The sequence below is a fragment of the Venturia canescens genome, chromosome 1, assembly GCF_019457755.1.
Source record: "Venturia canescens isolate UGA chromosome 1, ASM1945775v1, whole genome shotgun sequence".
NCBI lineage: Eukaryota > Metazoa > Arthropoda > Insecta > Hymenoptera > Ichneumonidae > Venturia > Venturia canescens.
Window position 1 is genome coordinate 33,448,928 of NC_057421.1, and position 13,080 is coordinate 33,462,007.

Consider the following 13,080-nt stretch of genomic DNA (forward strand, 5'->3'; position numbering starts at 1 on the left):
AAGTCTCAGATCACATGTAATGTGGTCTGAGGCTTTACTTTTTCCTGCCCGAGGTGTGTATACGATTTTTCTGTCCGACGCAGGCGGAATGCGGCAACTTCGGCCCGCTGCGCGGCCGAAGTTATATATACATACAATTTTCACGAGGATTTTCAGCACAAACTAACTGTATTTCAAGTAAATATTCAACATTTTTATTTGCCAATAACTTTGATCACTAAAAAATATAAACAGTCATATTCATATTCGAAATTGCATCAATGGGTGTATTTCCTTAAGAAAGTATACATTTGATTTTTTATAACGAACGTTGTCTCGTTTCAAATGACGAACGAGCGACGGAACGATTAAATTCCATCTTGGATATCCGATAATATATCGTAAAACGTCAATCGTATCTTATCGTATATTTTCGTCGCGATACGATAATTTTCCTGGAACGAAACGTCATTACATTGGCCCAATAATTCATTGTCCACAAAATAACGTTGCGTCGTGATTAAAGCTCATGGCAGCTAATGTGACGCAATCGGTTAACAAATAATGGAGCGAATTTAGTGAGCATAATTTTGCGATTGAGGCAAAGTAACGAGTTTGTATTGTTTGCTTCACATTCTGTAATTTGCGAAATGAAAATTGCTTCAATAAGAATTCACGACAATCGATTTGGAACCATTTCTTCGATTGCTATCTCGTTCGGAGGACTCTAAAAAATCGAGCCCTAAACCAATTTCATATTTACATACGTCAGAATGCATGCATTGCATATCGGTGATGTATAAAAATCCTCTAATCGTTATTCACGAATTTTTCGTTATCCTTTCGTGATCCGAAATGTTTTTGGATATTCCCATATTTTTTTCGTTTTCGATAATTGTTTCAATTTTCTATCACTTCGAATGTCTTTTTGCTCATATGATCGATGCGATAGTTCTTTTTCTTCGTCTTTCTTTCCTTTCAAAGGAAATGTAAAGTTACAGCCTCACCAGTACGCTTCGTATACAATGGTGACTGGTTCCCTTTATCGAATATCGAAAAGGTCTCGAGGCTATATCGAGTGACGGCGTGAACCGCCACTTTGACGTCAAAGCTTTACATGTAACTCTTCCGTTGTAATTGTTAACCTGAAAGAAAATGAAAATTTGAAAATTCCAAGATCTATTGAATTCCTCTAATCCATTATATTTGTTAAACACATATTTTTATTTCCCGATAGATTTAATTCGCTTCCATTCCTCGAAGTTTCATTTTTAATATTCAATAGTCATAATATTGGTACAGAGAAATCTGAGGATCTTGGGTTTTCCTGCCCACTTTATAAATACATTACAATTCAAAAGGACCCCAACTGATGATATTTCGTTTTTTTTCGAAATGTATCATTTTCGATGTTGAAAAAAAACTACCACCACTGTGCATGTCAACAACGTCGTGAAAAAACTATTGTTTTAACCTTTTAAAGTTGACATTAAAAAACTATAGTTCCGAAAAATCAGATTTTACAAGGCGTGAATTTGGAGAATAAAAGATTCAAGTTTTAAAGTGTTTTTCGGAAAAGAATCGTACGATTGTAATATTCCTAAATGAATTTGAGCTGGGAAACTGTTGATTGTTTCTTTTCATTATTTGGCGCAACAATGAGACGTGCTTAAATAGGATGCAGCTTTTAAAATATATTTAACGTTATGATTAATAAGTAAAAAGCTCCATTGTAATTCATTTCGTACAATAACACTGTCAAGATGATTTATCAGTCTGGTGGTTGGAATAAATTCAGCAGAGCTTTTTTTCTCTACTCAATTTAATTTTCGATTTCAATGATAGGTTGACTCTTACCTATGGAGTTCTTCTTCAATTCTATCCGTAATGGCTTTTCTTGATTCAACTTCACTTGCTTTGGAGGCTCTGAGATCGGCAAGCATTTCACTAAAATCTATTGGTTCACCATAATTCATCGTTACTTTTTTTCTTGTTTTTATCATGTAAGGTGGATCATTTGGCAATACTTGGTCCATACCAAGATGGCAAATAGGTACAACAAGAGGTGTTACAGGTGATTCGAGTATTAATCTTCCAATACCCCATTTTATTCTGCAACATACATTGAATTGTGTTTACATTTGACATATTATCTCCATTTTTTATTTTCGAAATTTCGGCTCCTCGGTAGATACTGAGAACATCTTTTTCCTGTGCTAATTAAAAATGAATAGGGTTTTTTAAATATTTACTTTACAGATACATTTTCTTCAACATGCAGAAACTGCACTATCGTTTTTGTTCTTTTACACCAAGCATGTTGCTGTATCAGAGAAATGAAATTTCTTAGATATCAAATAAAAAATAAAAAAAAAAGGTGCATCAGGATGTATGAAATTAGAGTGAAATAAAAATAAACGTAAAGTGTTAAACTATTTTTAAATTGTCGGCTTTATGGGCCTTCCTATTCTGACACAAAGAGTTTCAGTATTTCTAAAAATTTTCTTGGTTAAACACGGTTAATAAAATTATTCCAAATTTTTCAAGACATTTCAAATTTAACTGAATTTGGCAAAACATTGTCCTAATTTGAAAATGAAAAAATCAACAATTAGATATCTGGCCACGCAAAAGTGTTGTAGAGTTTATAACTACTAGTTCAATTGGAAATACGTACCTCATGCGCTCTTTGAGTATATTAACTTTGCCCTCTGGAAAAACATGTACCCAATCACCAGAACCCAATTTTTCTATGCAAAAATTCATGGATTCTTGATAAACGCCGTCTCCTCTGACGACAGGTATGCATTTTCCGAGCATGAAGAAATACGAGTGCCAAACATTGGTAAAACAAATGTCATGGGCAGCCAGTGACCATCTCATTTTTCGTCTACTAAGCATGTGTTTGAGATCCAAGGTGGCTGAAGAAGCGGAACACGCGGTATTTTTAGTATGTCTTATATTCATCAATAATGTAACTTCAGAGACTGCAGGAACTCAAAAGAACGAGTATAAGAGCTGTGCTTGACTAATCAAAATATTTTCACAGTCATTAACATTTTTGGAAAAATGTTAATTTTTCATGTTACCATAATCTATTACCATAATTTTTAATATATGAAGCTCAACCCAATGATTATTGGGTTAAAAAATTTCTCACCGGTAATTCTGAGATGAGCATATATAGCTTACTTGAGGAGCAAAATTTTAGGAGCTTGATAAAACCTATGTTCCTATTTATACCATCATTGATCACAGTACGCAAACAAACATGAAGGGATTTGAATTCCAAAATGAGTTATTTGTAAATTTGTGTGTATGCGAGTTCTCTTTAGTTTTAGATTTTATGAGAGAAATTATCAAAAAAACTAACCCCATATTCCAGGATCGTCGAAGCAGCTATGATGATTGGAAACGGTTATGAGCGGTACATTTTTAGGTCTGTCATCTAACGCCTTTGTAATAATGTGCTTGTTGTAAACTGTAGTCTTATTGAGCCATTCTGAAAAATGCAGCCTTTCTTATTTGTTGTCGAAACCTCGTTGATGCAGGAGATCACGGAATTTTGAGTAAAATTATAAATGAATTAGTGATATAATATTCATGAATAACGAATCGATCGAGATGTGTATTACGAGTCATTTTTGCAGGTATCTTTGATCATAAATATATAACGTAAAGGTCTAAAAGATCGAAACGAATGGATCGTGTGTAAAAGTTAAAATATGAATAATGGAGTTAATGGTTAGAGAAGTGATGTGAATATTAATATGGAACGTGTATAGCTGCAGTCAGTTAAAAAGATTACACAATGATCCGATGACTTACCAATGATGATTCTAGAGAACAGTCCAACCGCGGCAAAAGTAAAACTGCTAGCCAAATTCCATAGTCTTCCAGTGTTTCTTAATTTCGGTATAATCCATCGAATATCGTAGAGCATTGTCCTTGATCGGGTGAAGACACAAATAAATATAAAATTGGCAGACCGAGGTTTGCCGAGCAAAGCGGTGGGTTTGCATGGAAAACCCCCCCGCTTCAAATCGTCTGCTCTGTCGTAATTCGAGTCGGCCATCGTCACGCCATCATGTTTTCCCGACACACAGCAGAGTCACGTGGCCTCTTTTATAGCGACCCGATCCGAACGTGGCCGGTCATTTACGAATAGCCTGCCGCGCACACGCAAATTTCTATTCCTTGCCGGCGATTTCGAATAATTTTCGTTATCGCCTCATCGTTATTACCATCGAAACTTGATCTTTGATTTTTATGTTTTTCAATCGCATTGTTATTAGGATTGAATCGTCGTTGAGTTCTCACGTCAGTCTTTTTTTATAAAACGAGGAAAAAAGAGTGTCGCTGGTGCATGGACGGTGATTCTGTGTAACAATAAAGCTTGTAAGCAGCCGTTCTTGCATTATTTGTCTGGAACTCGTCATTCGTTGCCACGCAATTTCAAGGTCACCTTCATATAACAGAATTCCGCGAGTGTCAACCAAGCTTCGTTGTGCGATGCACCATTGAGAAACCAATGAGAGTTTGAGCATTTTCGATGCATACATTTATATGTACAGTAGGGTGGTCGTTATTTGGGGTAAAAATTTATGTCACCTGGACAGTAGTCTCAGTGAAACCCCATGTGACACTCATGTACTTCAAAACACAAATGTACGATGATTTATAAGAAGTTGTTCGATCTATTCTCTCGAAACTTGCTTCAAATGAGCAATTCATTACTAAAGGTCATAAAAAAACCATTTCAAACGTAATGAATAAAAAAAATTGAATCTGCTAAATCTTGGTAATGATTGAAAAACGTTTGGTGTTCAAATGAACAAAAGGTTGTCAAATAAATGTAAAAGTGACGAGTACATCGGATGACGAATGAAAAAAATTAAAAACATAATGATATGTAAAAAAAATTACGAAACCAACTGTAAATAATTTTAACAATACAATTAAGAAAAGCTTTCACAAATCGTGAAAAAAACATTATATTTAGAAGAAATACAAATCCGTAATTATATTGTAAAGGAAAAAAAAAATCAAATAGAACGTGAGAAATTCATTCCTACGGGAAGCATCCGGAACTTGAGAAAGTTCTAGTGAATCAAAAAGTTATCAAAAAATCGCATCAAAGGTAAAAGTCATTTGTTACTCTATGGTGGCAGAGACTTAGAAGAAGATCGATTCTTCTCAGACTTTCAGGATCCCTTGGTATTCACAATATTCGATGTCGATTTCGTGTCGGTACAAATTATGTTTAAATATGTGCTAAAAGTACTCGTCCGGCCCATCACTTTTCATTCAAATTGCTCATTCAAATAAAAATCAAACTAGACCTTAATTAATGTATTATTTTTATGGAACTAGTATTAACGCTGCCGTTACACGCCCACTTGAATTCGGACATCATCCCATATATGCTCGGCGGCAACTATCTCTTCGCAATAATTCACTCATGTTTTTATGTTGATTTTAACAAAGTGCAATTGTGTACGTGATGATAAAAAAAAAACGAGATTGTTCAGACGAATCCTCTCGAAAATTTATTAAAATGCGATTTATTATCAGTTGAATATCTTCAGTAATAGAATAGGTTAGTTGCTATAACAAATAAAATTCGTTTGAAGAAGGAAATGTGAAGTAAAAATTGCCGTCATTTCAATATAAACTGGGGAGTTAATTTGGAAGCTTGACAATTTTTATCGTCCGAAGGGTATTTTTTCATCAATACACAATAATATCTCTTGTATATTACAGAAACATTTGTTTGGATTTTTTATAATGAATGCAATTAAGTTAAAATCTGTTGGAGATAATTTTCTCAATTCCCTCTGTAGGCATACATGTGATCCATCAGATCTAAAAGAGCCCTGATTTTTATTTGAATGAGCAATTTGAATGAAAAGTGATGGGCCGGACAAATACTTTTAGCACATATTTAAACATAATTTGTACGGACACGAAATTGACGTCGAATATTGTGAATACCAAGGGATCCTGAAAGTCTAAGAAGAGTCGATTTTCTTCTAAGTCTCTGCCACCATAGAGTAACAAATGACTTTTACCTTTGATGCGATTTTTTGGTAACTTTTTGATTCAGTAGAACTTTTTCAAGTTCCGGATGCTTCCCGTAGGAATGAATTTCTCACGTTCTATTTGAATTTTTTTTTCCTTTACAATATAATTACGGATTTGTATTTCTTCTAAATATAATGTTTTTTTCACGATTTGTGAAAGCTTTTCTTAATTGTGTTGTTGAAATTATTTACAGTTGGTTTCGTAATTTTTTTTACATATTATGTTTTTAATTTTTTTCATTCGTCATCCGATGTACTCGTCACTTTTACATTTATTTGACAACGTTTTGTTCATTTGAACACCAAACGTTTTTCAATCATTACCAAGATCTAGCAGATTCAATTTTTTTTATTCATTACGTTTGAAATGGTTTTTTTATGACCTTTAGTAATGAATTGCTCATTTGAAGCAAGTTTCGAGAGAATAGATCGAACAACTTCTTATAAATCATCGTACATTTGTGTTTTGAAGTACATGAGTGTCACATGGGGTTTCACTGAGACTACTGTCCAGGTGACATAAAACATAAATGTACTTGTCTCCAATTTTATACTTGTACTACAGACCGGGATATCGGTGACCTGTCAAATTCGCGATCTTTATAACCTCATCATCTATCAGCATAAACAACATACCATACGTTATACGTCATGAAAATATATAGGTATATATACTTGCATTATGGCACCAGAAAAAAATATATAGGTATATAAAATGTATTATGGCACCAGATTTGTCACTAAATAAAATAAATAAACATCAAAAATGTGTGCGAAAATCCGAGACCATTTTTTGATGCAATTAAAAAATAAATAACACCGGCACACAAAAAAAAAGTGGTAAGTACATAGAACCGGACCCATCAATCTCTACGTATTTTGGCCCGCTGAATCCGGATCCGGGGTCAGATTGGCCAATATACCTCCAAAATTTTGAGTAAATTCCAAAAAACCGCAAAAATTGCGAAAAATCGCTGTTAAGAGCATAATAAAAGTTCTCTTCGCCTTACGCGGGGGTGTTTTTCATGTAATTTGACGCGCTGAATCTGAATCGAGGGTTAGATTGACTGATACACCCCCAAAATTTTTAGTAAATTCCAAAAAACTGCTAAAATTGCGGAAAATTGCTGTTAAAAGCATGATAAAAGTTGTCTTCGACCTTACGTGGGGCTCCTTTTAATGTAATTTGATACGCTGATTCTGAATCGAAGGTTAGATTGACTGATACATCTCCAAAATTTTTAGTAAATTTAAAAAAACCGCAAAAATGACGGAAAATTGCTGTTTAAAGCATGATAAAAGTTGTCTTCGACCTTAATCGGGGGTGTTTTTTTATGTAATTTGATGCGCTGAATCTGAATCTGGAGTCAGATCGGCTGATATACCCGCAAAATTTTGAGTAACTGCAAAAATCTCTAAAAATGGGTCAAAATCGCTAGCATGGGTAGAAGAAGAGTTTTATTGATCTAGATCGAGTACGTTCCTTTTGTATTTTGATGCGCTGAAACCGAAACCGGGCGTCTATTTAACTCGTACGTCTCTAAAATTTTGCTTCCATGGAAAAAACCGGCTAAATTTGAAAATTTCCATTGAAAAAACCGGCTCTTTATGAATTTCGAGCAGCTCAATGCGAATCCAGTAGCTAGTAGTCGCGATCATACATACTTCGGTCGAAGATCGAAAATAACAAAAAATAGCAATAAAAACGTCGAAAAATAGTTTTTTGAATTTTTTATTCTCATATAATTGTAGAAAGTGAAAAAAAATCAATTAAGCAGAATTGAAAGAACAATCATGCCTGCGATAGTTTTATATTCAAGTTTTTTATATAATTTTCCCCGTGCTTATTACCCTCGCCTTCGGCTCGGGTGACAATTCTGCTCGTGGTTTGAAGTAGTCTACTTTCCCTCTCTAGGCGTGTAACTATTATCGAATTCTACCGCTCTTTCGAGCGAGAACCCGGCAGTCTTTACTACTGGAGAGTTCAGTTCCCATTGAACTAACCAACGATGAAAATTGTTGGAGATTTACGGAACGAAAATCGTTCCTTCGTATAAACAATATAAGTTGTTTATACTATTTTACTGCTTTTTAAGCGAGCAGCAGTTTTCACTGTTCACCCATTGGGTTCTTCATTGAAACTCGATGGAAGCATCGTGCCGCGACACCTGTCGGTAGTCTGCGCAGTAACTCATTTCGAGTTCTGCAGTACCGAGAGTTCGACAACATATATTATCGTGTGATCCATCACCTTCGGGTGGATGCAAAGGAAAAAAAAAATATCGATTTTTTCCGCACACCCTAATATTTATACACATATCGTAGACGAATATAAATTCTTAATTTATTATTAAATAAAATGTTTTCTATGAGATATGAATTTTTGTAAACATACATATATATTTGAACAAATATATACTCATTTATATTTTTCGATTCTCAAAAAAGATTGCCCGCAGTTGGCTAAATAATACAAATCTACATGGAGTGATAAATCGATAAAGGATCCTTTCCTGTTCAGATAGTAAAAACTGTAATTTATCGATTTATTTTCAATGGCTTGATTTACAACAACAAATAATATTCTCTTATTATAATTCTGATATACAGGTCTTGCTACTGACAACTGTTCTGTCATGATGGGAAATGTGAATGGAGTCCAAGCTCAATTTAAGGCTAAAATTCCAAATCTCTTCGTATTGGGTTGTCTTTGCCACTCAATGAATTTATGCTCATCGGCAGCTTGCCTTAAACTTCCAACAACGTTGGAGGATTTAGCCCGAGATATCTATAGCTATTTCAGCAATAGCCCTAAACGTGTGCTGGAATTGAAAAATTTCCAAGCATTTGCAAACGTTCAGCCACACAAAATCTTGAAGCTCAATCAAACTCGTTGGTTATCGCTTGAGAATGTAATCAACCGGATTTTTAGAACAGTGGGATACACTCGAGTCATTTTTGCTAAAGCTTCGGAAAAAGACAGCTTGCAATTTGCAAAATGCATTTCCTACGCTTTGCGAAATCTGATTTATAAACTGTATTACACTTTCTTGTCGTTCGTTCTTGAGATAGTTAATAAAATCAATTTGATATTTCAAAGATAAAAACCGATAATAACAAACTTGCTCAGTACCGTCGAGAAATACTTAAGAGTTATCTTGGGATGCTTCATGAAAAAAGCTATCTAGAAAAAACTGAAATTGCTCGGATTATCATTGATAATTGTCGCGAATACTTGGACGGGCGTTAGATTTTCTCGTATGTCTCGCGAGTCAAATAAAAAGTCGTATGGACTTCAATAATCCGATTTTGAAAGCAGTCAACGTACTAACTCCGAAAAATGCGTTGAGCGGTGCATATTCGTCGACAATGTCGCTCATAACGTTGTTTCCAAATATCGTTCAGCCAGATTCATTCGAACACATCAACTCCGAGTGGCGCACGTTACCTCAATTTAAAGAGCGATTGAAAAAATCGACGATTTGGAAGAATTTTGGCTTGAAGTTGGCCGGATAAAAGAAGATGGAGAATCATTATTTCCGAATTTCACAAACTGGGAATGAGTATTTTATCTCTTCCTCACAGTAGTGTAGCTCTGAACGTAATTCTCGAAGCTGAATTTAATAAAATCAAAACTTCGAAGTAAACTGCAAGTCGAGACCTGCAATTCGTTGCTCCTTGCCAAAGAAATGCCCAATGGGTCTTGAACTGGACAAAATTCGTGACATAACAGAGCGGAACTAGGAATTGGACAAGTTTATTGAAGTTAAAGAAAGAAACCACTCATTTGAACAAAATTATTGAAATTAGGGAGATATTTTCATTTGTACCACGAAACACCAATGATTTGTGTCAAACTTTTTTAATTACTACTTCAACACACATTAAATAAACAAGATTATTATATTTTCGAACACAATTTCTCGTACTCCCGTTCATTTTCATGCCTGCTCCTAGATTTTTAGTAGCTCGATAACATACGCGTAGCGGGTGACGCCGAAAGCGTATCGTTACAATATCATCGACATAAAAAAAAGTGCATTAAATTTGAATGCGCTAGGAGAATTTAAACAGGTGCCACCGAAGAGTTGAAGTTTGAAATGATAAACACGTGTATTTATCAAACTTGTTACTTAATTATTATCTGCCTCCCATAATAATGACGATAGAAATCTGAAATGTGGTACATTTGTTGTTCATATTAAAGGGTACGAAACAGAATTTTTACAGATTTTTCCAAAGATTATTTCCGTGATATTTACCGTTACAAAGATAATCATATTTTTGATTTTTTTAGTACTTTGATCACGGTCAATCGAAGCACTTTTAAACGTCACTTTGAAGCATTTAGACAAAGTTTGAGCCGTAATCAACAGTGTACACTTAACAATAACTCATCAAAACCTGAAATTGTGTGAGAATTGTTGAAACTCAGTGGTTATGAATAATTTCACTACGGATGTGCGATAATAAAGGAAAATGTTTATTTAATCAAATTACAGTTGTGTTGTTTTTGACTATTGAAGCAGAATGAAAATTGAATGAATTTATAAACAGAGACAGAAGAAGGATAGGTTGCTATGGATGTTTTCACGTCAATATAATAAATATGTCGGTAAAGATAATTTCTTCAACAAGAATTCATCGATGAAGCGTTTCAAACAAAGTCCCCCTGCCAAAGTTTGAATACATTTTTTAAAAATTTCCGATGATTTGCTTAATGATTAAATTTCGTTTCTCATCATTAGTGAGTCTTTTATTCCTACTGTTGAAGAACCTGTGAAGTTACATCAAAACAATTTTTTTTTTTCAAATCAGTGGATAGAACTATTTTTTTATTTTTTTTTAAATATTAAAGTAAGCTTAATGAGATCATGCCCACCACACGAGCGTTGAACAACTGAATTTTTTGTCATGATAAGGGATTGGTGCTATTATATTCTCTCAAAATTTATAGATTTAAAAATTAACATAACTAATCAATTAGTCCGTTGTAATTATCAATTATATAAAAAAAATATCATTATTAGTAAAAATTTGACTAGTTAACTTTTTGATTTGGCAACTTTGTTGTTGGTGGAGAGATATATATCTATCTTGCCAACAGTAAACTGATAGCTTGTCACTCACATATGACTTGATACACATAACCAACAATTTATTTGAATTTGAGGTTACGTCATTATTTGTGATTACAAATATTTTTGTTATCACAATATTTGTATAAATATGAACAAAAAACATTTTTCTATTAATTATACCGAGAAAGTATACACGCCTGTACAGTACCGATACACTAATGTAAGCACGTCACAACTAAACACGATATACGTCGATAAACATATATATAAACAGCTGATAGAGCGGTGCTGCCGATGTCGTACCGAACCTAGTATTCAACGATTCATCGTGAGCGATAATCGTAGTTAATTTATGATTTCATTCTTAAAGTTTCGGTGACCTGATATTTTTATAACGCCATTAACAAGATAAATGTTCAACGAATACGTATATGATTTAATTTTTTTTTTTTCCAGCATTTACGATCCCTTAAATTTGATTGAAAAATCACGATCCATTTACTGCCACTATGATGTCCAATTTTTAATACTTATTTTCTTGCTTAAATGTTCGGTAACCTCCCCTCAATTTTTTTTACCGTAATTTTCGAACATTTTTCTATGCTGTGTAAAAAAATCAGATTTTTCTGCAGATTTTTAAATAGTGGCCATGATCTCATTAATGTGATATAAATGTAGTGGACATGAAGTATCATTTTATGGATCATGCTGTGCGATTATTATGATTTTTTTCTATAATTTGTGCATAGTGTTCTGGACAACAAGGTTATTCGACCTTCCAACAGTGCGTGGACAAGTCCGATACATCTCACAAAGAAATAAGACAATACTTACCGTCTCTGCGGGGATTACAGGAAACTCAAAAGCATTGCCATTCCGGACAAATATGCTCCACCACTGATTCAAAGTCTGTTTTTGACAATTCATGGCAAATCAATTTTTTCCACTTTAAACTTACAGCGAGCATATAACCAGATTCCAGTCCACGCCGAGAGCATCTCGAAAACTGCCATCACCACACCCTGGGGACTTTATGAGTACACCGGAATGCCTTTCGGTCTCAAAAACGCTACTCAGACTTTTCAAAGATTTATAGACCACATCTTCTGGGGGTTCGACTTCGTCTTCGTATATATTGACGATATCTTAGTCATTTTAAGGAAGTTGAAGCGATATATATAGGACATCATACGAAAAATACATTAGATTTTATTATTTCAAATTAATGAATTGAAAATTTACGTGAATCTTCTTGAACAGCGCTTAATTATGTGTGAAAAATTTGGAGAGGTTTCACCGCCTGGTAATCGAGATATTCATTGTTGAAAATGACAAGGTTAAACATGGGCTCTTATGGAAGCTTTCAAAAAATTGCAAACTTCAACAATAAGTATCTCAATTTCACGACGGTGAATCATCGGCATATCCCGCCAGAAATTTAATACTATCTTAAGCTTTCTGTTTAAAAAATTTTTAAGTGCAAAGTTGGAAAATAGTTTTAACATAAGATACGCTTCAAGCTCCTTAAACGAACCGGAACAACATCGAGACCATCTGCGACAAGTTTTTCAGCGTCTTTCTGATCATAATCTCTCCATTATTCTCCAGAAATGCGTCTTTGGACAAGAACAAGTCTCATTTCTAGGATACACGATCAACAGCAAAGGTTATCATCCGAACCCCGACAGGGTAAAGGCTATCCTCGAATTCCCACTTCCCACTTCCGTCGACCGTGGTGGAATTTCAGAAATTTATCGGAATGTTCAATTATTATCGTTCGTGCATCCAGCATGCTGCTCAGTTTCAACTACCTCTCACTACTCATCTCCGTAACCCTAAGAAGAAAGATAAAACACCGATCAACTGGACTGAACAAGATAAGCACTCATTCGAATCTTGCAAGGAAGCACTCTCGTCAGTAGCACTTACTGCATATC

At 34.4% G+C, this 13,080-nt stretch overlaps 1 protein-coding gene across 1 annotated transcript; it reads right to left on the minus strand.

Annotated features, from left to right (window-relative positions):
* Positions 1-171: 171 nt before the first annotated feature.
* Positions 172-4,089, minus strand: Taz (tafazzin, phospholipid-lysophospholipid transacylase). Its single transcript, XM_043431520.1, has 5 exons — positions 3,808-4,089; positions 3,353-3,481; positions 2,657-2,900; positions 1,837-2,091; positions 172-1,124 (listed from the first exon to the last, which is right to left on the minus strand). Exons 1-5 carry the CDS (start codon positions 4,052-4,054, stop codon positions 1,085-1,087), a joined length of 915 nt encoding a protein of 304 aa, XP_043287455.1. The 5' UTR covers positions 4,055-4,089; the 3' UTR covers positions 172-1,084.
* Positions 4,090-13,080: the final 8,991 nt, after the last annotated feature.